The 27,843-nt window shown below is 40.8% G+C and overlaps 1 protein-coding gene across 2 annotated transcripts in view; it reads left to right on the top strand.

Annotated features, from left to right (window-relative positions):
- Window positions 1-27,843, top strand: part of CUX1 (cut like homeobox 1) — a 363,893-nt gene that overhangs the window by 138,404 nt on the left and 197,646 nt on the right. For both annotated transcript variants that reach the window (XM_070932086.1, XM_070932084.1), the window contains exon 3: window positions 16,986-17,033. In XM_070932086.1, coding sequence (XP_070788187.1) covers window positions 16,986-17,033 — 48 coding nt within the window. The remainder of the gene's footprint in view (window positions 1-16,985; window positions 17,034-27,843) is intronic.

Raw genomic sequence — 27,843 nt, 5'->3', positions numbered from 1 at the left:
AATTGATAATGTATTTAATATTTTTGATAAATTTAATTTTGATAATTTGATGCAAAGAAGACAGATTTTAATTTATGAACAAAAGGACTAAAACTGAAAATAGATTTGTCAAGGTGGGATCAATTGGCTTGTCAAATATTGTCAATTAACCTGTGATTGCATCATTGCCACATAATATTAGGTGAAGGTTCCCCTCGCACATATGTGCTAGTTGTTCCCAACTCTAGGGGGCAGTGCTCATCTCCGTTTCAAAGCCGAAGAGCCAGCGCTGTCTGAAGACATCTCCGTGGTCGGCATGACTAAACGGCAGAGGCGCATGGAATGTTGTTACCTTCCCACCAAAGGTGGTCCTTATTTTTCTACTTGTATTTTTTACATGCTTTCAAACTGCTAGGTCGGCAGAAGCTGGGACTAGTAACAGGAGCTCACCCCGTTACATGGCACTAAGGATTCGAACCGCTGAACTGCCCACCTTTCGATCGACAAGCTCAGCATCTTAGCCACTGAGCCACCGCGTCCCTTTCACATAATATTAAATGTTCTATTAATCCCAGAATGCAATTGTGTAGGTACCGTGTTTCCCTGAAAATAAGACATGTCCGGATAATAAACCCAATCGGGCTTTTCAGCGCATGCGATAATATAAGCCACCCCCACAAAATAAGCGCCCCCACCAACTACTTACACGCATGCACAGCCGGTCCCGCCATTTCCTCTGGTTCATTGCCGCGCAACCAAAATGAGTTGAGGAGGCTAGGGGGGAGGGGGGACATGCTCCCCCCTTCCTGTTCTTCGTGCTGGCTGAGCGGCCCAACATGTTCCACCCCACCCCAATGGCAACAACAGCCTGACTGCTTCCCTTCCCTGCCGTCTCTTTATCGAGAGGGGTGGCAGGTGGGGCGGGGGAGAAGCAAGACGCGTGGAGCGAGACGTGGCTGCCCTTGCTGTCTCTTCTCCCCCTCCCTCGCCAGGCATGGCAGGGCTCCTGTCCCTTGCTTAGCCACCCGCCCCCTATAGGGATGCAATTTGGGGGTGGCAGGTGGGACGGGTGAGAAGCAGGACGCGGGTCTTATCTTTCAAGCTCCATTGCTTTCCTCACCGTTATGTCCAGGGAAACACGCTGTAAAAGAAAACGTTCTCGTGAGTTCAGTCGAACTTGCGAGATGATTTTCTTTTACAGCATGTTTCCCTGGATACAATGGCAAAGAAAGCAACGGAGCTTGAAAGGTAAGACCTGCGTCCTGCTTCTCGCCCGCCTCACCTGCCACTCTCAAATCGCATCCCTAAAGGGGGCCGGTGGCTAAGCAAGGGGCAGGAGCCCTGCCATGCCCAGCGAGGGGGGGGGAAGAGATGGCAAGGGGAGCCCCATCTCGCTTCACATGTCTTGCTTCTCCCCCACCCCACCTGCCACCCCTCTCGATAAAGAGACGGCGGGGAAGGGAAGCAGCCAGGCGGCTGTTGCCATTGGGGCAGGGTGGGACGTGTTGAGCTGCTCAGCCAGCGTGAAGAACAGGAAGGGGAGGTGACAGCAGCAATGGGACGTCCAGTCCCACACTCGCCCTCTCCTGCACCCCCAAAATAATAAGACCCCCCGATAATAAGGCCAAGCCCTAAAATAAAGAAAATTAAACTGTGTCTTATTTTCAGGGAAACATGGTAGCTGTCCAGTTTTGTGCTGCATTATGGGACTGTTGGTTAGTAAAGCTAGTAATTAAGATTCTCTCAGCTTTGTAGCGATCATAGGTAGACTTACCTGTATAGCAAGGGACTCCTAAAGATATTAGAATAGGAATAGGAAAAGAATGAAAGCTGATCCCACTAGCTCATGATATTTATTTATGTTTGTTTGTTTGTTTGTTTGTTTGTTTGTTTGTTTGTTTATTTGTTTGATTTATATGCCGCCCTTCTTTGGAGACTCAGGGCGGCTTACAATGCATTAAGCAATAGCCTTCAGACTTTTGTATATACCTGCTCAGTAGGGCTTTTTGGGCCCCCCTATTTTATTTTATACAAACGGTGTTCTATTTTATACAAAATCAGCTTATTGCCCCCACAAACCGGGTCCTCATTTTACCTACCTCGGAAGGATGGAAGGCTGGGTCAACCTTGAGCCTGGTGAGAATTGAACTCGCAGTAATTGCAGGCAGCTGGCAGCTAAGTGCTACTTTAACAGCAGTTTAGTCCGCTGCGCCACCAGGGCTCCTGGTAGCTGTCCAGTTGGGTAAATTCTAGTGCACAGCTGACAAAATAAAACCTTCCCTAAGTTTTTATGGGATCATATTTTACTAACGATCTTGTGGTTTTCAAAGGTAGTATCAATACCTTTGCTATTATGCTTGGAAATGAATCAGTGGCTTCCATAGTAAAGGCAACCTTTTAGGTTGTAAGGATAGTAAATATGTAAAGTCATCTTTGAGATGAACTCCCTCCAGGTAACTTTATGTCCACGTCCCACGTAATTTTCTTCATAAAAATATAGAGAGTTGGCAGGACTGGCCAGCAGCTTCACTAATTAAGAAACATCATTACCCATATATTCAAGATTGCAGGTCCTGATATCTCTGCTTTCCCTATATGGCTGTCTGCAGAATATCTGTCCAAGTCGGCTAGACATTTATGGACTTTGCTGATTCATCTGCTTGAGCCAAGAATTGTGGCCAAGACGGAGTGTTTGTTTGACTGTGCTAAGTTTCTGAATTGCTGTGGAGCCAAGCAAAAGGCAGGGATTTTTTTTAAACAAAATATGCTTGCAAAAAATAGTTCATTGAAATCTGAAAACCATGCAAGACACTAAGGGCTTTGAATATTTGCATTGTAACTGAAAACTTTAAATTGTATGGACACTTATTCATAACTGGCATTGATGGTCCTTGGGATCAGAATGTGCTTTAGTGGCAATAAATTTCTTTTCAGCATTTATGGATAGACATGTACAGTACATGCACAGTGCAGGAATACACAGGGTTTTTTTTTTCTATTTTTAAAGTTGATACGGATTAAGTTTTTATGCATCCTCTTTGTGTAGGCAAACACAACTTGTTTTATTTTGCACTGGATAATTGTGTGATGGGTGGTTCAACACGCATGCTCCAGTGACAGGAGGAAAGTGAGTACAAGACTTGCAAAAGTATTTCCTTTTTTGGTATTTTCCTACAATAACTTTTGAAACCCTTATAAATTATAACTGGGGGATCACACAGCTTGAGTTCTAGATTCCTTCTCCCAGGTTGCTGTGCTGGAATGATGAGAGGGAAGATGGGCTGTTCTTAGCACAATCCTCTCTCAAGGCTTGTTCAAAAATGGCACAGAGGCAGACCCCAATTCTTCTGTCCCGGGTCATAGCTGGTCCCTACATACTATTTATACTAGAAAGTATAAAATACATATTCATAACTACTAGTAATAAGTGAATAACCCTAACTCTCTAGAGCAGGGAATTTTAAACTAAACTAAAGTTTGTAGATAAGATTCCTTTACTCTGGATTTGGAAGGTGTTGTATTTGGGGTGGGATAGAAGATATACCCTATCAGAATTAAATTTGTCATTCCAGGTTTTGCTTATCTTACAACTATATGCAATCGTATGTTGAATACATTACATCAGGGGTCCCCCAACCCCCGGTCCATGGTTCAGCACCGTTCCGCAGCATGCCAGAAACTGGGCCGTGCAAACAAGCGAAGCCCTACAAAACTATGCCCCTTCCGGTCCATGGAAACACCTCTCTTCACAGAACCAGTCCTTGGTATCCAAAAGATTGGGGGCCGCTGCCTTACGTTGTCAATGCAGAAGCCTTGGCTAAGAAATTAGCGAGCTACAAATGCTTTTAAGTGTAACGGGCCACAATGATGGAGGACAGAATGATCAATCATTACATCCCACAAGAAACATTTAAAAGTGTAATGTTTTGATCACATACTATTATTATTATTTGTCACATTCTTAGAACATGGCCCCCATTTGTGTATAAGAAGTTTCCAGAAAACCATGTGAATCTAAGAGGATCAAACTAGCATCCACTGTGTATCTTTTCCATATAGTTTTCCTTGCAAATTAGTTTTTGCATAATTTTATGGTACCTACAGTCCACATATACTCAAATATATTTTGTATATTTAATAATACAGTCATTTGCTTGTTTAGGAATTCTATTATTACCTGGTACTCAGATACCATATTTTTCGGACTATAAGACGCACCGGAGTATAAGACGCACCAAGATTTCGAAGAGGAAAACAAGAAAAAAAAAAAAAGTTTTTAGCCTCCATGCGTCTGGTTTTTGCCCTCCCCGCGGGACACGCAGAGGGTTTGGGAGGCCTACAGAGTGCTCCTGGGGGCTGGGGAGGGCAAAAACCGGATGCGTAGGTGGTGTGGGAAGCCAAAAATGGGCCCCTTTTTTTGCAAAAACAGGCCCGTTTTTCATGAAAACGGGATGTGCAGATGGTTTGGGAGGCCTGCAGAGTGCTCCTGGGGGCTGGGGAAGGCAAAAATGTGATTGGGGGGGAGGGTTGGATGGCCAAAACGGAGCCTGTTAGCCTGTTTTTGGCAAAAACGGGACGCACGGGGCGGGGTTTCAGGAAGCCAAAAATGGCTGCATTCAGTGTATAAGACGCACCAACATTTCCATCCTCTTTTGGGGGGGGGAGTGAGTTTTATACTCTGAAAAGTATGGTAGTTAATTTGATTCCAAAATAGGGAGTTGGGGATCACACTTTGCTCTTACACGATGGCTACATATACAGTAAAATGCTTGAGCGGGGGGGGGGGGGAATGAATTTTTGAGATAAATAGTCAGAAAGGATTAAGTGTGATGGTCTTCCTTCTCTCATGCTCTTCTATGCAAAATTAACTTCCCAAGGCTGCTTTTCATTAGTAGAAAAGGAATCTTGCCGTATGCAAGATCTAGTTTTCCCCTCTCTTTGTTAAAAATAGGCATGAAGGAAGAATAGTGGTATGAAGATGGAACACATGGAGAATTCTGTATCTTACTCAATTGAAAAAAAATTGTGTTTATTGATCAGGTTTGAGTAGTCTCTCTTAAAAGCAAGCTCTCCCTTGACATTTTCAGTAAATGATTGAACAGAAAAAAATTGTTTTCCCTTTCTGTTGTTTTTGAAAGTGTTAACTTGCTGTTTCATAACTGATGGCACAATATTAGCGTGTTTGGAAAAATGTGCGGTTTGAAAAGAATTGACTTATAGTTATATGAAGAGAATTGATTCCGGTGTGACTGAATGCAACAGCATTTTCCATGTGCAGTCTGTTGTGTAAACAATTGTGAAGGCAGTCTATTAATATTTGCACACCACCGAACATTTTTTTAAATAAAGATCTGCCATAAGAATATGGAAAGAGTTTATATATTTCAGAAGAAGTTAATAGGTCTCACCATCTTAAGGGAGAAATCTTGAAAATTGTGATTAATTTGCACTCTTTCCTGTAAAACTATCGATAGCCATATGTTGTTTAAAACAAACAGCAAGCAAACCTTAAACCTGTAAAATTAGCATTGCAGAAATGATTTTCTCCTGTAGGATCTTTAATGTTGCCTGTTGCCTGCACCATCTAAAGATTCTTGTGGTATTTTGTTTAACCCAGAAGCCTATCAGATCTCTTTCAGTGTCTAGGCCAGGGTACAATAACATTTTCAGGCTTAAAGCTTGGTCTTTAAGAAACAATTGGGGCCACACTTCGAAAGGAAGGAACAGAGGTGTTAGTAGGAAGAGACAACAAATAAATTTGATTTAATTGAATTAAAATTTAATTACAGTGTAATAAGGTTACTTTCCAGATAGTTAACATTTTCTTCCTTCTATAAATTAAATGAATTAAAAATTATAATTTATTGGAGGATTCTGGGTTGTATTTCTAAAATTTTCAAGGACTGAATGGGAACTTAACCCATTCCTGGCCTATTCCGCAGACATTAGGAACAAGCGTTCAGGTAGGACCAACGCCCCTTCAAGTTGTTTGCCACAAGCCAGGATCTTCTTTTTCGGCTGCCTATATTAATAGATTAAGAGAGTTGGAAGGGACCTTACAGGTCATCTAGTCCAACCCCCCCCCCACTCAAGCAGGAGACCCTACATAATTGTTCAGTTTCCATCCTTTATTCCTTGTCTGGCCTTCAGGTGCTTTGGATAACAGCTTGACCTCTTCCTCTCTGTAGCAGCCCCTCAAATATTGGAACCCTGCTATCATGTCTCCCCTGGTCCTTCTCTTCACTAGACTAGCCATGCCCATAGTGGTGGGTTTCAAAAATTTTTACTACCAGTTCTGTGGATGTGGCTTGGTGGGTGTGGCAGGGGAAGGATACTGCAAAATCTCCATTCCCTCCCCACTCCAGGAGAAGGTTACTACAAAATCCCCATTTCCTCCCAATCAGCTGAGACTTGGGAGGCAGAGAATAGATGGGGCGGGGCCAGTCAGAAGTGGTATTTACCAGTTCTCCGAAGTACTCAAAATTTCCTCTACTGGTTCTCCAGAACCTGCTGAATACCACCACTGCATGCCCAGTTCTTGTAGCCGTTCTTCGTATGTCTCTAGTCCCCTACTCATCCTGGTTGCTGTGTTGGAGGTTCCCTGTTATAACCATATCTTTTAAGAAGGCCTGTTGAATAACACTGTTCATTTACCTTCCGTTTCTGGTTTTCTGGATCTTTTTTTTTTGCTGCCTCAGACTCTTTGGAACCCTTGTTTTTAAAGTTCTTTCCAGCAAATGGAGCAGCATGTGAAATAGCCCATCCCCAATCATCAGATAGACGGGAACCTTGCTTCTTCTCTCCCCACAAGTTCCTGGGTCTGCAAAGCAAAAGGGAAAAATATACTTTTGTTCCATCCTTCAATATTCTTGGACACAATGTATTTGAAAGTGTTCTTGGCCATGTATTCTGCAATGTGCCCCTAGTGCTTTCCCCTTAAATGGAAGAAAGTAATAGGAATAGGTAGTAGGAACCAGAGTAAATGGTGCTTAAGCAAAGTGGACACATTTCCCTTCTGCTTCTTCATCCCAGACCAAAGATAAACGGAAGGCCTGGACTACCGTCATTGCATGCTTCTTGATTTCCCCAGCTATATATACCTACATAAAGGAATGTGGTGGCTCAGTGGCTAAGATGCTGAGCTTGTCGATTGAAAGGTCAGCAGTTCACTGATTCGAATCCCTAGTGCCGCGTAATGGGGTGAGTTCCCGTTACTTGTCCCAGCTTCTGTAGTTCCTAGCAGTTCGAAAGCACATAAAAAATGCAAGTAGAAAAATAGGGACCACCTTTGGTGGGAAGGTAACAGCATTCCGTGAGCCTTTGGCATTTAGTCATGCCGGCCACATGACCACGGAGACGTTTTCGGACAGCGCTGGCTCTTCGGCTTTGAAACAGAGATGAGCATCGCCCCCTAGAGTCGGGAACGACTAGCACATATGTGTGAGGTGAACCTTTACCTTATATACCTACATCTTATCCTGATACTTCACGAGACCTAGTTATAATTAAGCCATTTTGACTTCTAACTAGGTCTAAAAGTTTGTAGATCAGGAGCAAAAGAGGAGATCGCCTTGTTGTCTCCGAGCAAATGTAATAATGGAATTTTGGTGTCAAACGTGAGGATGGAACTTTGAATGCCTTTCAGAGGGAACATGTAGCATCCTGACATATGATTGTTTGATTTGTTCTTACCAGGTTTGCCCAACCACAGTAAGTCATCCTCCTCTGCAAATGCCATTCTTTGCCTTGCTTATTGGGTTAGCCAATAGGATTGGGGGGGGGAAATAGGTCATGAACAGTAATCCAACCTTTCTTCTGATAAATAATTAAAGTTAATGGAATTTTCACAAGATCCCTGAGCTGAAGTCATTCTTAATGCACCAGTATGTTCTTTTTTTTTCTGCTACTGTAAAATCAAGGTCATTATTTTTTTTATTTATCAGAAGGAATAGCTAGGAACATGCTCCTAAATGTTATTGAAAAACAGGGTATTTATTGTATGGTTGTGGATTTGTAAGGTGAGCTGTTCTCTATGGAATTAAAAAAGCCTCAGAGTAAATGCATTGATTATCAAAGGATTGGGCATTCACTTGAATGATACTAATGAATGGCAAAATAGTTCCTTCTGCCCTGCAGGGAGGCCTTGCCAGGTTTCTTTTCTCTTCTCTTCCTGACCTGTAAATATGCAAATAGACACTTAGGAAGCCTGAATAATTCTCCCAAGGTGCATTCTTCATTGAAGGCTATTCCATTTACAAGCAGCAAAACAGTATCTTTTAGCACATGTTTGAATATTAATGAACATTTACCGTTAAGTACCTTCTGGCCATTGCTAGGATTATACTTAGTTGCTGCCTGTAGAAAAAGGAACGTATTTGGCTTTCTTTGGGGGAAAGGAGGTGAGTATTGCTAGACTTCTATCTACTCCTGTTTTGAAGCAGTTCTATTTTCTCTTTTCCTGCTGTGAGAAGTTTTATATCCAAATATATTTTATTCCTTACTCTGTTTCCATCTTCCCTTAAAGCATTAACAGAATCCACAGTGGTCTGAGAGTCAGCGTCTCCACTAGATAATTGACAGTCAAGCTGAAACTAAATTAATGAAGTAAAAATAGCAAAACGGGTAAGACCCGTTACCCAATCTTCCTCAAACTCCCAAATAGCCTTGGTGGCGCAGCGGACTAAAGTGCTGTTAAAGTAGCACTTAGCTGCCAGCTGCCTGCAATTACTGCGAGTTCAAATCTCACCAGGCTCAAGGTTGACTCAGCCTTCCATCCTTCTGAGGTAGGTAAAATGAGGACCCGGATTGTGGGGGCAATAAGCTGACTTTGTATAAAAAAGAACACCGCTTGGGGGGGACCCAAAAGCCCTACTAAGCAGGTATATACAAAAGTATGAAGGCTATTGCTTAACGCATTGTAAGCCGCCCTGAGTCTCCGGAGAAGGGCGGCATATAAATCGAACCAATACATACATACATACATACATACATACATACATACATACATACAATAATAAATAGTTATCCTGACCTAATCCACATATCAAAGGATAAGGTCTGCAAACACAAATATCCCAGTAGAACTGCATGTCCACAAGAATAGACACACACACACCCATATGACCTTCAAGTGTCACCCTTGAATCAGCACATAGACACTTCCATACCTGGACAAGCTCTCCCTATAAAAGTCTGCTGTACCCCATTTCTCAGCAGCTGCCACAAAAGGCGAATTATTTGCTTTTAGGAATAAATATTTCTTCTTTCCTCACAGCTCTCTGGATTTCAGTTTTATTTTATTCATTTTATTTATTCTTGCGCAACCCTTGCGCTCGAGTTGGAACCCCAAATTATTCTTCTAACGCTGCTTTGAACCTTACATTAAAATAAAATAAATTCCCAAATACTTGAAGCAGCAGAGATAAATACGGATTATAATTAAGAAGCAAATCAGTATGTTCAGCCCACAAAGCCCTAGAGATAACATGGTTGTAGCCAGGGGCTCGAAGGATTAGCAGCATTTATTTATTTATTTATTAATTTATATGCCGCCCTTCTCCGGAGACTCAGGGCGGCTTACAATGCGTTAAGCAATAGCCTTCATACTTTTGTATATTTATACAAAGTCAGCTTATTGCCCCCACAATCTGGGTCCTCGTTTTACCTACCCTAGAAAGGATGGAAGGCTGAGTCAACCTTGAGCCTGGTGAGATTCGAATTTACAGTAATTGCAGACAGCTGGTATTAATCACAATGCTTTTAGTCTGCTGAGCCACCAGGCCCTGTAGTGGCTCAATTCATTTGCAGATGAATTGATCTGAGTAAAGAAGAGGAGGGCCAGGGGGGAGTATTGACCCCCCCCAAAGTCATCTTTCTCATATGCACCTGCCTAGCTGCTTGGTCACTTGGAATAGGTGTACAGGTGGCCATCTCACTAGAATGTGCAGTTTCTCATGAGAGCAAGTCAGGCTTTTATTGCTACATCCATCAGTCTCTTTTCCTTTGAAAAGAAAAGTTGGGTCCTCAGAAGGTCTATTATGTGCCAGTTCCAGGGGAGGGAGACAGGAAAGCATTTCCCTTCCAAGGTTAGAAGTCTTCAGGTTATGGGGAAAGTGTAAGATACTTGCCAGATGTTTGGGATTATAAGTGCCATAAGTTCCAGACATGAGAGTCCTATTAACCAGACCTTATAGGAACTACAAGACATCAACAGAGCAGCAGGTTATTTACTTCTGCTTTAAGGTGTCATGTGGGGATACGACGAAATGGGTCTCTGAAGTCAAACTTTGATGCTCTATTCCTTCTTGAAACCTGGCAGAAAAAACTCTGCTGTAGAAATCTCAAATAGTTGCAGCCCTTGCCTGAACGTAAGGTGTTATAACTGGCCCCATAGCTAGGTGTGCTGGATCTAAACAATTTATATTTGTTTTGAAGAACATCCATCTTTCCCCACCCCCCACCCCCGCTTGCTGCATGAAAATTTGACCGCTGATTCTTTTGGTCACCACAGTTGAATCACTGGCTCTTTTGTTGCTCGCCTTCTCCCTTGGTACTGTCCATGCACCATCTCCTATCTCATTGGAATAACCCAAATCCAAATTCCGACTTACCAGGTGGCTCATTTAATTTATCTTTTGATTGGTAGCAAAGTTACAATACACGGAGTACATTTGTCCTTTCAATTCTCTCACTTGATGCAGGATGTGCAGTACTGCAAAACCAATAGAACTTTTACAAGAATTAAAAAAATAAAAAAAGCTCCTGGGAGCCCCAAATAGCCAACCACACAGATTTTGTTTGAAGGTTAATTGTTTGACCAGGGCTTTCTGAAATGTTAGTCCCTACAAGGATACAATGGGATTCAAATTCTGAGAGAGGATCCCTGCTGAGTTAATGTTATGAACCTACCAGGGGTGGGTTACAAATCCCGTTGCTACCGATTCGCTCGTGCGCGCGCAGAGCTTCTGCGCAAGTGCAGACGCATCCGGGTAGGTGGGCAGAGCCTCCCACTGCTGCTGCGACCGGTTCGCCTGATCCGGTGTGAACCAGTAGCAGCCCACCACTGGAACATACCTAATTTCATTATGACAAAACAGACTAGTAAATTCATTCAGAAATACACAAATCGCACTGTCCTGTGGGGGCACCTACCCTCTGGAATCAGCTGCCCCCAGAGATAAGGAGAATCCAAGACCTTGGTGCCTTCCGCCGCGCCCTTAAAACTTTCTTATTTCAGCAAGCCGGGCTGGCTTAACAAATTCTTTTAATAATTTTAATTGGTTTTGTCTTTTTAAATTTGGGGCCAAACAGAGATATTTCTTTTAATTGTTTTTAATGTTTGTATTATATGTTTTTATCTGGCTGTACACTGCCCTGAGTCCTCAGGGAGAAGGGCGGTATATAAATTTGAAATAAAATAAAAAATAAAATAAAATAAACTATCACTTGTCCAAGCTCTGCTAACCATGTTGGATGTTGGGATCCATGCTTTTTTGTTATTGTTTTTGTTGTTGTTGTTGTTGTTGGTCATCTTACCACTTTTCTGGCCTATTGAGAACATACTTTTGATGTAGTTCAAACTATCAAAATATTGTTCCCTCGATATATTACTCCCAACATTGTTCAGAATTGGTTTAACAAAGCATCTAAAATCATTATATTCAGCCTTCAACAGTTTCCTGTGTAGAGTTTTTCTTTAAATTTCTTTTTAAAATGTCTCTTAGTTTGGAAGAAATGAAAAAAGAAGAGGCAGAAAGTTGGAGTGTCTCTCATGACTCCACAGACAGAGGCAACAGCCGAACTAATGATGGCACTGGGGTTCATGTGAATGGGCTTCGGTGGCCCATCTCCTCACCCTGCTGATATTCCCCACTCTCTTCTGCCTGCCTGCAAAATATTAATAGAGGAGAAAGAAACAAGGAAGAAAGAAGGCACTCAGATCTTTCCTCCAAATTGATTTTGCTTATGGATCCAGTATCTTGTGATTGACAACTCTATATGTCATAAGATCTCCAGAGTATGGCTTTGTTGAAATCAGGCCTGCCAATAACTGGAGAAATCTAGAAAACAAAATGTATGGGTATGTGTACCAGAACAGTTTAATCACAACTGTTGAGAGGGGCAATGATGGTTGGAAAATACCAATTGTATCGTAAAAGAGTGTGATCCATGGCTGGTAATAAAACACAACGGAAAGGTGCTTGCCCATTCTAGTCATGAATAGTTGTTCATGAAATCAGTAGTAAGGAGCTGGGTCATTGACTCATTTTGAAAGATAAATTGCTCAAAGACTTCATTCAAACAGACATATGATATTAATGACAATATGTTTGGGCTAGTTTTAAATGTCTGTATAATATATGATAACTGTTTGTCCTTCAAACCTGGGCTGAAAACCACTAAGAAGAATCTGTTGCATTTAATAGCATACATACATACATACCTCTCCCACCATGCTCTTTTGGGATAAGCAGTGTTGTACAAAAATCCTGAAAAACAGTGAGAAGTATTAAGCCAAAGAAATTAGCTATGGGATAAGAAAAAGTAAAAGTAAAGGAAATACAGCTGAATCTATCCATCCTTACAAACCATCTGCTTCTACCAAATCTATACACCAATTCATTGTTTTTTATTTAAGCAGACGACTAAAGGGACAAATCCAAGTAGGGTGTTTGGCAACAATATGGAGAATTTTAAAAATATTATTTGAGACCTCTGCTGTTGATTTCTTATTGTCAGAAAAGAATGGTGTGGCTGTAACTGATCAGATATCTTAATGCTGGTAGTACAGTGGTCTAAAGCACCCTGTTATTAAGAATAGCTGCCTGCAATTACTGCAGGTTTGAATCTCGCCAAGGCTCAAGGTTGACTCAGCCTTCCATCCTTTCTAAGGTAGGTAAATTGAGGACCCAGTTTGTGGGGGCAATAAGCTGACTTTGTATAAATATACAAAAGAATGAAGGCTATTGCTTAGCGCATTGTAAGCCGCCCTGAGTCTCCAGAGAAGGGCGGCATATAAATCAAATTTAAAAAAAAAATGCTAACTCAATTTGTCCTTATCAAACTTCTTCTTTTTCGGTTCCAATTGTGTCCAGTTCTCAGACAAATCCCTGCAGTTTTTTGGCAAGATTTTTCAGAAACTATTTGCCATTGCTTCTTTCTAGGACTGAGAAAAGTTGACTGGCCCAAGAAACAAACTTTATCGCTAAGATTAGTGATTTTTCACTAATCAAACTTTATTACTAAGTATCTAGTTCTTTTTTGGGTGCAATGGCTCAGTGGTTAAAGACACTGAGCTTGTCAGCTGGAGAGCTAACAGCTTGGGTTCGAGACTCGAACACTGTATGATGGGATGAACTTCTGTTACTTTCCCAGCTCCTGCTCACCTAGCAGTTTGAAAGCATGCAAATGCAAGTAGATAAATAGGTTCCACTTTTGTGGAATAGGCTGAAAAAAAACTTTTATCCGTGGGCCGTCAGACTTCTGAACACAACATAACACCAAAATTAGGTTTACTATGATAGACTTGCAGGGCCAGCGCAACGTGTAACATTTTCATACCAGCGTAATATAATATAATGTTATATAGCAATAGCACTTAGACTTATATACCACTTCATAATGCTTTACAGCTCTCTCTAAGCAGGTTACAGAGTCAGCATATGGCCCCCAACAATCTGGGTCCTCATTTTACCAACCTCGAAAGGATGGAAGGCTGAGTCAACCTTGAGTCTGGTGAGATTCCATCTACCAAACTGCTATCAGCTGGTGATCAGCAGAAGTAGCCTACAGTACTGCACTCTAACCACTGTGCCACCATGGCTCATATATACAGTCAGGTCCAGAAATATCGGGACATCGACACAATTCTAACATCTTTGGCTCTATACACCACCACAATGGAGTTGGAATGAAACAAACACAATGTGCTTTAACTGCAGACTGTCAGCTTTAATTTGAGGGTATGTACATCCAACTCAGGTGAACGGTGTAGGACTTACAGCAGTTTGCATATGTGCCGAATTGTGTCGATGTCCCAATATTTCTGGACCTGACTGTATGTATATGAGAATGTGTGCTAGTTATTACTTATTTGGGTTTAGGGATTTATTTTTCTTTTATTTATTGAGTTATTGAGATGTATTCTGTGTTTCGGGGGGGGGCTGCACCAAGGGAGGCTCACTCAATCTCATTGTACACATGTTGTGCATTGACAATAAAGGTTTGATTTGATTTGATTTGATTTGATTTGATTTGTTGCACCATGGCTGTGCTGGCCCCATGGCCATGGAAATTGTTTTTGGACAACACTGGCTCCCTTGGCCAAGAAACAGACATGAGCACCGTGCCTTAGAGACAACTGACCAGGAAAGCTTTGCCTTTTTTAAAAATCCAATTCTTTAACTGGACAGAAATTGAACCTAGGGTTTTCTCTGGATCCTCCTTAAAAATGACCAATTCTCTTTGATGTTTATTAATGTGACAGCTGCTTAGCCTCAGAAAGCAAGCCCCTCACTCATCAGATATTGTCCCTCTTGTCTTCTCTTATGAAAAATTGCAGTGTCCAAAAAGAAATCCATGACTCTTTGGGGAATAAAATATTTTATTCTATGAAAAGATAGTGAAAGAGGAAAAGGATATCAAGGAGAAAGAAATGAATGCAAATACGTTTAAAGGTTTTAAATTTGTAGTGAAGCAACTATGCTTGAAAAGTTAAGCACCTGTTTTAGAGGTCTCCTTTTCTTGTCAGATCCGTGTGGTTTGCTTGGTAGAACACTGGAATAGTTTAGCTTTGCTTTCTCCTACACAGTATAAAATGCCATTGTCACTATAAGTCATCATCCATCTCCATCATTTTCCTATTTTGCTGTTGCCAGACATAGGTGCCTGCTTGCTTTAGTTGGGCAGCTGGGATCATAACATAAACAGATTATAGAACAAATGAATCCAGAGTTCTGATCGCCAGGCTCAAATTATCATATTTTTGGACACATAATGTAAAGACTTGACTCCCTTGAAAAGACCATAATCCTGAGAAAGTGCAAGGAAAGGGAAAACCAGGACAATCGGCAGCAAGTATGACTTTGATTGGGGTGGGGGGATGGGTGCATCAGTGGGACGATGATTTAGGCCATATTTATGCAGAAATATTGAACATTCAAAAAAAAGGCTTATAAACTTTTAAGCACCACTCTACTTTGTCTTACTCAAGGTAGGTATATGAGCCACAGAAAAGGCTCAGATAATGATATTGCTGGCAAAGTCCCAAACTTGTCTTTCGTCTTGTAGCCAGCAAGGATCAGAGAACCTCTAACCTTGAGAATATGTGATACTAGATGAAATGGATCAGCAATCTGACTGTAAAAAGAGATTATTGGTTTAACATAGGAAAAAATGATTCCTGTTTTGTTCTGAAACATTACAAGTTTGAGATGATACAACAACGCATACAAATAATGAATTATGGCCATGTTTTCAATCATTATTCACGTTTTGCATATCTTTAAATATTTTCAGTTGGGGAAAATTAAACATACAAAGTGATAAAATGTATTTTTAAAGGTGTTGAAATAATTCTAGAAATAGTTCTAGGAAAACTACATATTCTCACATTTTGAATTGTGCTATGTAATAAAAATAATGAACAAAGAAGATTTTATGCTTGTTCGATATGCTTGTTTGTCTGTTTTGTTCTTGCAGTTCTTTTAGACTTTGTAAGCCTTCCTCATTTTACTCTCATTTTACTTCCTCATTTTACTGTACTGTTATTATTTGGGATTATTAAAATTTATTGGGATTGGTATATATTGCAGTTCTTATTAAAAGATCTAGACTTCGAAATCTTTCACCCCCATTTTAATCCTGCTTTTGGTGCTGTGGGAGCAGCAGCTTTTAAAATCCGTAAATGTATTACATTTAGTTTGTCCCTAAAATTTATCACTGTAATTTAGGATAGGGTTTTTTGTTTTGTTTTGTTTTGTTTGCACAGAAGGGTATCTGTTCATGAACAAGTATATTCCTGTTATTACTTGCTTTATTATTCACTTGCCAGCAAGCTTCCTATTCTGTCAACCTTGATTTTTTGTTTTTTGTTTGTTTCCTTCTAGCAAACACTAATACATATTTTGAAGAATGATGCTACTAATTTAATTTATGATACTCGTGAATGATTCCAGTCATTTGTGTTAACTAGCACTTGTTCAAATATTTAGTGCCATGTAGAGATAATTGTATCATGAATCTTGCTGGGAACAAATTTGGATATATGGCTGCCAGCAGATTGGTGGTGGGATGAACAATAGCAAGAGTGAAATTTTTTCCATTCATTCTTCTCTGGGAAGCAAATACATGTGTGTGTATGTATATGTATATATGTGTGTATATTATACACAGCAATAATATATAATAAATACAGTGATACCAAATTTTGGTACAGGAGTATTAAACTTGCTCAAAAATTGGTTTTTGAAAATAAATATACTGGAAAAAAGCTAAAACACATGCTAAAACCATGTGTTTCTGTTACATTGAGATTTACATGCACATTAAATAAATAATGTCTAATTCCTTGCACATCAAAAGGAGGCTATGCTTCAAACTGGGGTCTAGCTTGATCCCTTTCCATGTGGCTTCACATGTTTTACATTCCATTAGTCATTCTCTGCTCTGTTTCAGTTGAGTTGTTAGACTGAAGGAGTTCACTGATTATTCAATATTACTAGAGGCTTTTGTTAACTAATTCCCCTCCTCTGGGACAACCATAATTGTATATCAGGCGAGATTCATAAGCCCGTTAAAATGGATTTTTGCTACATTCCTTGCTCATTGCAATGTTTTGATTAAAAACGTAATCAGCCTTCAGCTAATATGATAGAATTGGTTAAAAAAAAAAGGAGATAGGAATAGCTGATGAAAACACTTCAGTTTTATTCAAACAGTTGCTTTTTTAGCCATCTTTCTTTAATGACCCATTTCTTGATCTACGTGTTTGCTTTTTTATCTTCCAGGACTTACGCAAACAGGTAGCTCCACTATTGAAGAGTTTCCAGGGAGAGGTAAGCTCCTTTTTCTCATTTCTTTTAAGGCCAGTAGGTTGCCTGAAAGATTCTTTAGGGCTTGGCAAGGCCATCAGTCATTCCTTTTACTGTTATCAGCATAACTTCGACTAGTCATTACTTTTTCTTTGAGTCAGTTCAAATGGCACCACCAAAAATGGGTCAACTTTCTCATTTGCACATTGGTTTACTCCATAGTATTCCTGCAAGGCTGCAAAGAGTGATGATACGATAACTATGAGATTTTTGCAGCTCAAAATTCAGTTGCCACTGTGGGATTTTGCAAGGTATCACCATGGCCGTTGGGGACCAAAAACAATATACAGTATGTGAAAGCTGAAAGGAAAAAAAAAACTCAGAGCAGTCTCACAGTCAGAAAACAGATGATCCCTAAAAGTTTTGGCTACCCACAATTCTTCAGAGCAATGTAGCAATATCTAGGGTACCATTTAGAAAAAAATTGAATATGACTTTGGCCCAGAATAGAGATTTTATGATCCTGGAGTATGACTAAGTAGCTGAAATGTGCAAATGTGTGGCTCTGTAAACAGAACTCTTGTTCCCCTCTAGAATGTCCTGTTTCAGTGGTAGGCTTTCCCCCCATGGCATGTACCAGAAGGAGGTTCAGCATGCTCCAGAGGGAAACAGAACATTCTGTTCCCCAGATTGATATATTTTTCACTTTCATCCAACCTCTAGGTTCGGATTCCCCAAGTAGGTTTAGAATTGATCTTGCAATGCTTTAATCCAAGCAAAAGTGCACAGAAAGCTGCCTGCTACCAAGTCCACATATAATCCAAGGTCGAATTCCAAAAAGGGTTAGTCATGGCCAAGGGGACATAGAGAAGATTAGTCCGTAAATTGGTCCAGAAGACAGAAGCCAAAGCATTCTACTTCTGGGCAAGGTTCCAGGAGGCAAAGATAAGAGAACAAAGGTTAGAATTCAGGCAGCAAAGAATCCATGAATCTGAATACTCTCTGCTAGAACATGAGAATAACCAGTTTCAGCTACTACTGAGTTATTCTCAAACACACAACTTCATAGGAGCGGTTGTAGCTAGCGTGCTCTTATTCAGCTGGTGTTCATTAAGTCTGTTCTTTCTACAAGGCTATCCAGATGTATTTAGTTAGCTGCCATAACGCAGCCCTGCTTGTTAACTACAATGTGGCTGCAAGATTCCCTAGGCATGCTGGGCTACTCCTTGAGTAGATTGTTAGGCTTTATCCCCTACAAGGAAGCTCCATGATGCCTCTAGACCCTTGTTCCTTTTTTGCCCATTACTTATGTTAAACTGTCATGTCCAAAAATCTTTTGCTTGCTCCAGATGTAATTAGCTGGTATAATAATACTGCAACAATACATTTAACACCATCACACAATACCTGCTTATCCCAGGTCTTTATAAAGGACTCAATAGGTGGATGAAAATGCCAAATTTATCTTAAACATTTGGCTGACTACGTGGCGGGCCATAATTTATTCAATTTATATGTAGCCTCACTCCCACTATCTCTGGGCAGCTTACAGTTGTTAAAACATTTAAAAACAAAGAACAATAGGAAACACACAAAAAATACAGGATAGAAGAACAAGGTTAGCAAACAAAGTAAACCCAGAAAAGGAGGGAGGGAATGAAAGAATATCAGTTATCCTCTCCAAAAGCCTGGGTGTAAAGAGTTAAGGTCCTTACAAAAGACCAGCAAAATGGTACCTGTTTGACTCTTGAGGGGAGGGGACTTCATTTCAGAGTCCAGGCACTGCTGCAAAGATGGTGTGCTTCTGGGGTATTGATAGGTGGCAATCAATGGAACCCTGACTGTGCCAACCTTGCCAGATTGATTTAGTCGGGCAGATGCTACCTGAGGCCACATGTTCTACCACCAAGGAGATAGAACATTTCCAAGTTGTTTGGCACATGGCTTTTGAAGTTGAGGAAGGCTTTCAAAAGATGTTTGTCATGGCTGGACATTTCATAGCTGAAATTGGAAATACCAAGACAGTGGAATTCTTGGAGGTGTCTGAACTTTAAATGTGACACCCTTGCTTCATCTCTAGTGCCCACCCATATTCAGAATAAACAGAAAACAGAATTGGAAGGGACCTTGGATGTCTTCTAGTCCAACTCCCTGCTCAAGCAGGAGACCCTATGCCATTTTAGACAAATGTTTGTCCAATTTCTTCTTTAAAATCTCCAGTGTTGGAGCCCTCACAACTTCTGGAAGGAAGCCATTCCACTGATAAATTATTTTAACCGCCAGGAAATTTCTCCTTAGTTCCAGTCTTGGTTCTCGTTTTGATTAGTTTGCATCCATTGTTTCTTGTTTTGTCTTCAGGTGATTTGGAGAATAGGTTGACATTCCCCCCCACCCCTTCTTTGTGGGTTGGCCCATTCCTTGGCCCAGGTTGCTTTATCCACTACTGGCACTTCAAACTTTGGAGGAAGTTATGAAATATTGCTTGGGTAGGGAGTGCATTTTCCATCCTATCCCTGCAGCAGTTCTCTTCTCTATTCAGATGGCAATTTTTTTAAAAAATCAAACAAGCTTCATTTCAATCCACAACTCCTCCTATCCCAAGTTGCAGTAGTTTGTCTTCTAACCTTTACTGGAATGCGGTAGCCCCTTGGATAAGGAAAGCAGTTTTAACATAGAGAAGAGAAGAGGGGCAAGTGATAAACACATGATAAAAGTGACTCTTGGGTCTAGAACATTTCTTCTTTGACTCACTAGAGTTCATTCACTACACACCTTTACTTGCTCTTTTTCTTGTAGAACTGCTGTCTCATTTGCACAATGGACTGCTGGAACTCATTGTACAAAGAAAATACGTTATTCCTTTTCATAGAATCACAGGGTTGGAAGGGACAATTTAGGCCACTGAGTCCAACCTCCCGCTCAGTTCAGGAATCCAAATTAAAACATCCCTAACAGATGGCTATCTGGTTGAATGCATCCAGTGAAGGGGAGGCTATCACCTTCTCTGGGTAATTGGCTCTGGGTCATTGGAATGAACCAATTGATTCCATCATGTTTCTTTGGATCCAGGCCAGTGTAATTAATTCACTAATTCGTTATTCACTTCTTTCTATATATAGATCACCTTTCAGTGTTACAGCTCACAAAGTGGCATACAGTATGTTAAAATATTAAAACTTATCCAGTGAGTTTAAAAAAAATACTGATGGATGGATGGATGGATGGATGGATAGATAGATAGATAGATAGATAGATAGATAGATAGATAGATAGATAGATCTGCTACTTTAAAGAGGCCAGTTTGGAGTGACCTTCCTTAGTAGCAAATGTTAACTGCTGCAAGAAAGGGCATTGGATGTCCCTGTTCCCACACATGAGAGTATGGGTATTCCTTATTGGCAGGGCAAAAGCCTTTCACATGTTCTTGCCTTGTGAGTAGCAGAACGTTGTGCTATTGTTATTTAGCACGTGTGGCTGAAATGGGATGAGGTGGGATGAAAGAGATTCCATAAAAAGTTCTGGAGCCTTAGGTTCCCCCCCAGTGGTGTGATTCAATAATTTTTTACTACCGGTTCTGTGGGCGTGGCTTGGTGGGCGTGGCTTGTGGGCATGGCAGGGGAAGGATACTGTAAAATCTCCATTCCCTCTTCACCCCAGGGGAAGGTTACTGCAAAATCCCCAATTTGTCTCAATCAGCTGGGACTCGGGAGGCAGAGAATAGATGGGGACAAGGCCAGTCAGAGGTGGTATTTACCAGTTCTCTGAACTACTCAAAATTTCCACTACTGGTTCTCCAGAACTGGTCAGAACCTGCTGAAACCCACCTCTGGTTCTCCCTCTGCAGTTAAGGTCTGCTGTTCAGAGGGGTAGGGAAGAAGTGAAAAAATATGAGCATTAAGAGTTCCCCTTTTTAAACAGCACCGATCTGTTTCTTAGATCTGACCTCCTGCAGACAGATGTTGAATGCACAGTAGGTTTGCATCCTAATGTTGTGATGCAGTGAGAGAGAGCAGTTATCCAAGGTTTTTTTTAGTGAGGGATTGAGAAGACTTCCCCTTGCTCTTGAAATAACAGGCTAACACTGACTAATCTGTACTCCTGAATAAACTGGGGTTTTTTTTTTAAATGGTATGTTTGCTTCCATAACAGTTGACCTTGATTTAATACAAAATTAGACTAAACTCTATTGTTCTGACTACTTCAGTTTCTGAATAGGTGACCTCTTTCTTTCTGTATATGTATAAATTGTGTTTGTCCATATATATCATGAGCCATGCAGTTTTGGCCTGGAGTCAGGCAATAACACAAAAATGTGACCTTAAGATATCCTAAAGAAAAATAAAAGCATACAAAATGCAAGAAATATTAGGAATAACAACCTTGTAGGAGCAATTTATCATAGCAGAATTAACAAATTCTCCCAGAGCTACTGGAATTTACTTGGAAGGAAGATAATAAATTTCTGTTTTAAATAATGTTAGATTAACTAGAAATGCATATACATAGACAGACTCATACATTCGTTTGTTCATTCTGCTTCAGTTTTTGAGGGGTGCTAGATGTGTTCCTTTCAACACCTGCTTGAATAGGAAGTTATTGCTAGCTTCCCAAACATTGTGTGCAGGAGACAGAGGGAAAGGTGGGTGAATGTATTGTCATCTGGGGATGACAGTGAGTTCATTGTGAGAAAGCTTGATCTTTGAAGCCACTTGCTAATTTCGGAAAGAATGCCTCTTCAAAGCAGAGGGATGGATCAGAATAAAATTAAATTTGTTAGAAGTAGAACTGTGTGTACCAAGAGTAAAAAAGAACACAGTAAACTAGAACCTAATTAATATATTATTGAGAGGCTGAGATTATTATTTCAAAGACCTAAGTGCTAAAAGCTGTTTAAAAATACTTTAGATTAGCCTGTCTGAAAAGTTTTTTCCATAACTGGCATTATTACCAAAATGGTAATCTTTCCTCACACATACCCTTCCCTCCCAACACCTTAAACAGTTCTGCCAAGATTCCACAAAGGGGGGGGGACGAGGGGACGGGCGACAGATTGTTTTTCTTAACAGTTGAATGTGTGACATTAAATCGAAACAAATTTCAAAATTAATATATTGCTAACATTCTGAGTTTAAATCACCTACTGCAAAAGCCTGAAAAAAATTCAGCCTAGCTTCCAGTTACATCACGATGTCAGTGGCTATGTCTCCTATGACCTTTGAGATAGAAGATGGATAGATACCCTGTTTCCCCCAAAACAAGACATCCCCTGATAATAAGCCCAATTGGGCTTTTGAGCACATGGCAATAAAGCCAAGCACTTATTTCAGGGTTCAAAAAAAATATAAAACAGGGTCTTATTTTCGGGGAAACACGGTAGAAAATTGAAAATGAGTCCCTCGGCTGCAAAAAGGTTTACTTTCAGCACTACTATGATGGGCAGTCCCAAGATCTGCTTGTACCCCCGAGATTGTGCCACTCGGTTCTGGCAGCAATATGACTGGCTTTTGTTCATGTGTCGGCCTTCCCATTTTGCCAATTAAAGTTGCAAATGGTAGGCAACCAGTTCTCATTCCTATCCTTAATTTCCCACAATCTTGAAAAATGGTCCAAAATCTGCCCCTCCTATGATGGACCACAGTAGAGCTGCACTTTCCCAGCAAAGAGGAAGCGTATTCCAGGAAGGGAGGTGAGAGAGGAGGCAGCACAGCCTAGAGCTGGATAGGAAGAATAAAAGTAGCCACTTTTCTTCCTATTCTTCCTGGATAGGAAGAATAAAAGTAGCCACTCCCTGGACTCGCCCAAGGTATATCTGTTATGGTGAAAGTAGTAAGCGTTTAGTCTGGCAAGATTCTGTCTATTGTGTGGAAGTAAATAAAGAACTGAACTCTGGCTGAATTGTTCTTTGTCGTTTTGGGGCTTAGCCTGACACCACCTCACACAAAACCTTTAAATTGCTTTTTTTCCAGTGCAGTTGAAGGATTTCAATACTAGGAATGAATGGTCGTGTTTTTCCTGGAGATTTCCCACTTCCATTTTTATCTATAAAATCCCAGAACAGAAAAAGCAACAAGAGACCATAAATGTTTGCCCCCTGCTCCCTTTCAGCAATCACTGAGTTGCGGCTTACAGCCTTCCAGAAGGGCCAACAGACGGAGGTTTTGTCCATAGCCCTTCCAATACTGGGAATTTGTTCCAGAGTGTCTACAACATCCTCTTAGTTTATACATCCGGATGTTGAGGCAGTGTTTCTGAAGAGGATCTGCGGTTTATGTAGGATCAGCTAGGAAAAGGCATACTTTCAAATAAATGCCATGCCTTCTAGAGCTGTAGCTATTAAAAAGAGTTGTTTAAATTGAGCCTGTTGTGGACTCCCATAGTTCAAAAAGCAAAAGTTGGAATATTTTGGACATGGGATGCGACACCCGGAAAAATACCCCATATTTCACTTAATCCTCCAGGGAAAGATTGAAGGCAAACGAGGTCAAGGCAGAAGAAGAACAACATGGCTTCAAAATCTAAGGGACTGCTTAGGACAAAACTCAGCAGCACTTTTTCATGCGACTATTGATAAAAATAGGATCGCCAACATCTTGTCTATGGCACAAGAAGAAGAAGAAGAAGAAGATAGTTCAAAAGGAATTCAATCCTCTAAACAGTGCTGGGATATAGTTTTGAAAACATACTAATGAGAAAACCAAAGTTGGTCAAGGCTTTCAAAAAAAAAAGAAAGAAACCTGGGCCAGACTGACTATTGTTAAGGAAAAGTGAATATTAGGAAATGGAGTGTCTGAACTTGTCTTTGTGATGTCACGAAGCAGCTATTTTTAAAACTGGGTAGGGATTTCCTGAGGTCATCAATATTCTTTTCATGTGGCATAGCAGGGCTGTCCAAGAGCAACAGAGAAGTTGCTAATTTGGAGCTGGCCAGAAGGCAGAGAGACTGGGGAAAAAAATGTGACTAGCAGTGCCTACCATTCTTCAGTTTGCATTTGGCACAAGGCAAGGGGTTGTCAGGCTAAACTCTCCTGTTACTTTGAATAAGGAAGCTTATTGCAACACTGATGGGTGAAACCCAGTAATTTAGCGGGGGTGGGTGGGTAGGTGTTGAATTGGTTGGTTAACACTGTATTCGTGCAGTAGAGAGCATGCATATAGCTTTCTCAGTCTGGCTTTCATATGGTTGATGAGGTGGGATACAAAAAACTATATTGTTCATTCTTACAAATAAATCTCTGTTGTGATGTTGTGGTAGTGATGGTTAAGTTGTATAGAAGGAGTGGACTGGGAAACTACTATCTGTTTCAACAGGAGATAGGAGAATGGTTGCTTTTTCTACTTCCTTTCCTTAAACCTACTCCATAGTTTCTGAAATCCTAAAGTATAGCTTAGTTACAGCACTAAGCATTAATGAATACAGTTCCTTATTTTAATGATTTTGGATACTTTCATATAGTCTACTAACTACAGTTCCCTGAATGGTGTAGAACTTAGTAAATCTATTAATAAAAAAGAGAACAGTATTAACAGTAACATAGGAAGCAGCATAAGCAAGATGAATAAACAACATAATCAACAGTACCATTAAGGACTACCATACAATAACAGAGAGGCAGTAAAATTCTAAAAGAAACCTAAAATTGTGCTTTAAATGCCTTGGAATTCTCAGCTTATTCCACTTTCTGGATATTACATACATTGCCTATTTGCGACCAGATTCGATTGCATAGTAAATGTAAGCTCTTTTTTAAAATCCCACCATTACTATTTTTATAGTAATGAACATACCCAATACTTCTTCCTCCTCCTACGTTCCCCACAAAATAGTGGAAAATAGCCCTGTGGTCTGAATTGGGCTAAGAGAGAGTGGCTGGCCCAAAGTCACCCAAGCCAACTGTCATGCCTAAGACTGGTATAAAGCTCACGGTCGCCCAGTTTCTAGCCTGGTGCCTTAAGTCACCAGATCAAACTGGCTTTTGCGTTGCATTGTTGCAAGGTTGACTCAGCCTTCCTTCCTTCCGAGATGGGTAAAATGAGGACCCAAATTGTTGAGGGCAATGTGCTGACTCTGTAAACCGCTTACAGAGGGCTGTAAAAGCACTGTAAAGCGGTATATAAGTCTAAGTGCTATTGCTATTGTTCACATGTATCAGTGTAACCAGAAAAGTTACTGGCTGTAAGATGCTGGAGGACTAAAATATCTTAATCTTGTTCTGTTGTGTAGCACTTCCTCCATTATTAAGTACCTACTCCCCATCTTCCCATTGCCAAGATTTCTTGTGTTGAACTTTGCAAACCTAATTAATCCAATTTTGTTACTTTACATTTGCTCCATGATGGCTCAATTAGAGCAGCATCAGAACTGTGGTTCAGTATCTAGGCCAGCTTTTTGTAATTGGAACCACATTTTCCTTCTGAAGGGCTGCAGCTGGTTTGGTTCTGCTCAGGCAGAAAAAGGATATAACTTTGCATAACATAGGAAATGAACGGTTGAGAGAGAAGCCAAATTCAATTTCAGTCAGATATTTTGAGGATAAGTCCATGATCTATGGAAGCAAGGGAATGAGAAGTGTGTGTTTTGTGGAAAGCACTGTCTTTGGCAGTCTATTAATCATGGCCAGTCTGGGCGCTTCTTGTGCTGTTGCATTAGCCCGATTTTGTGCAAAGGGTCTGGAAAGCAGCCAAGCACTCCAAAATTTAACCTCTTCAAGCCACAAAGCTGCATTTGCTGTGGATTAAACATAATGTGGCAATCGGGAACATTCTGAATTTTAATAAATAATAGCTAATAAATGTTAGAGCAGAAGGGGCAGTTCTGAGAAGCACTTGCCGAGCTCAGTGATTACAAACTGCGCCAAATACAGGCAGTCCTCGAGTTACAACATTTAGTGACCATTCAAAGTGAGTTGTGAAAAAAGTGAGTTGTGACCGTTTTTCACACACTTAATGACCATTGCAGCACCACCACGGTCACATGATCAAAATTCAGATGCTTGGCAACTGAATCATATTTATGATGGTTACAGTGTCCCGGGGTTGTGTGATCATCTTTTGTAACCTTAGAATAGAATAGAATAATAGAGTTGGAAGGGACCTTGGAGGTCTTCTAGTCCAACCCCTTGCTTAGGCAGGAAACCCTACACTACCCCACACCTTCTGATTCATTTAACACCAGATTCATTTAACAACTATGTCACTAACTTAACGACTGCAATGATTCATTTAACAACTGTAGCAGGAAAGGTTGCAAAATGGGGCAAAATTCTCTTAACAAATGTCTCACTTAGCAACAAAAATGTTGGGCTCTATTGTGGTTGTAAATCGAGGACTACCTTTAATGAAAGTCACTGGCTTATGACCAAATCCCAAAGTGTCATGGATTTAGGAGGGTCCACTTAATAAAACCGAAAGGTTTGTAATTTCCTCATTATAAATTGTTCCCAAGATCAAAGAGTGTTCTATTAATTATAACAATTATTTGTGATATAAAATACTTTCAAGAATATGCTTATTTACAGTATTATAGCGTTTTATAAAATCATTGGGAAATCTGAAGATTGAGGAGGAACATCAGTTGGTAGATGACCATTTTGACTTAGGGCAGTGTTGGCGAACCTTTTCGGCACCAAGTGCCAAAATGGGAGCGCGCAGGTGCGCACGGGGGAGCACCAGAAACTGGAACAGCAGTTCCCGGCATGCATGCGTGGGAGCGCTGGAAACGGTAAGAGCAGTTCCCTGGTGTGCATGCATGCACTGGCAAACTGAGCTTCCGGTTTCTGGTGTGCACATACACACTGGTCACCTGGTCTTCCGGTTTCTGGTGTGCATGCGCCTGCAAAGACCAGTTGGCTGGCGTGCATGTGCTCGCCAGAACCTGAAAGAGCAATGGGCGATGGGTGGCGTGCCCGGAGAGATGGCTCTGTGTGCCACTTCCGGCACGCGTGCCATAGGTTCGCCATCACGGACTTAGGGAATGAATCTCGATTGTATAATGGTATGTGAGAAAGTCCTCAGGAGAGTAGTTAGGGGAACTAACTCAGATAAGAGAAAGCATAGGTGACAGCTGGATAATGGATCGTGAGTGAGGCAAGGGGTTCAGATGAGACCCTCCCTAGTTTCCCAGGCTATAAAGGGAGGACGAGGATTCTGTTTTCAGACCTGCAAGATTCTGTCATTCATGTCGCTTTACAATCAAGTAGAATTAGCTCATCTTGTTGTCATTTTGGTCTGGTTCACCCATGTGAGTCTGACATCAGCCTTGCAAGAAAGACAACAGCATTTCCTGTTGTGTTGCCCAATTTTCAGGTTTCATCTTAGCCCTTAAAAACCTGAAAACGCTGGAAAAGTAGTGCCAGTCTTTGGGTTTCATTTCTAATTCATTCAGAAAAGGTGAATCGGTAGAAAGCTGCTCTTTGCTTTTTCAAAAAATAGATAAATCCTGAGATAAATAAAACACATACTGTGGCCTAATAGTCCAAGATGTGGGTTTCGCTGTTGGCATTAAAAGCAAAAAGGTGTATTTATTGATTGAAGCACAGCTGATATTGTAACTGTCCAGTAAGTAAGTGGTATATAATGCCTTACAGCATGGATTGTTTATCACGGAGCTGCTAGGTTGTATTACTTCTCAGGCTTATGTGTTAATGGCTGGAGTGAGAGACAAACCTGATTCCCAGTATAAGCTGTTTTGGTGTTCAGCATTAATAACACTTCTTGTTGCTTCTTTTACTCTTGGTGTATTGGTGGTACTGCTTGAGAAAGGTGGGTAAAATGATGATTTCAAGCTTTTTAGCATTTTTTCCGGAGTGGTTTCACAAATTAATGTAATTGAACTAGA

This window comes from Pituophis catenifer, unplaced genomic scaffold (genome assembly GCF_029215685.1).
Source record: "Pituophis catenifer annectens isolate HBS135680 unplaced genomic scaffold, rPitCat1.0.hap2 SCAF_1, whole genome shotgun sequence".
NCBI lineage: Eukaryota > Metazoa > Chordata > Lepidosauria > Squamata > Colubridae > Pituophis > Pituophis catenifer.
The sequence above is the reverse complement of the archived record's forward strand: the minus strand, read 5'-3'. Positions and strand labels throughout refer to the sequence as shown.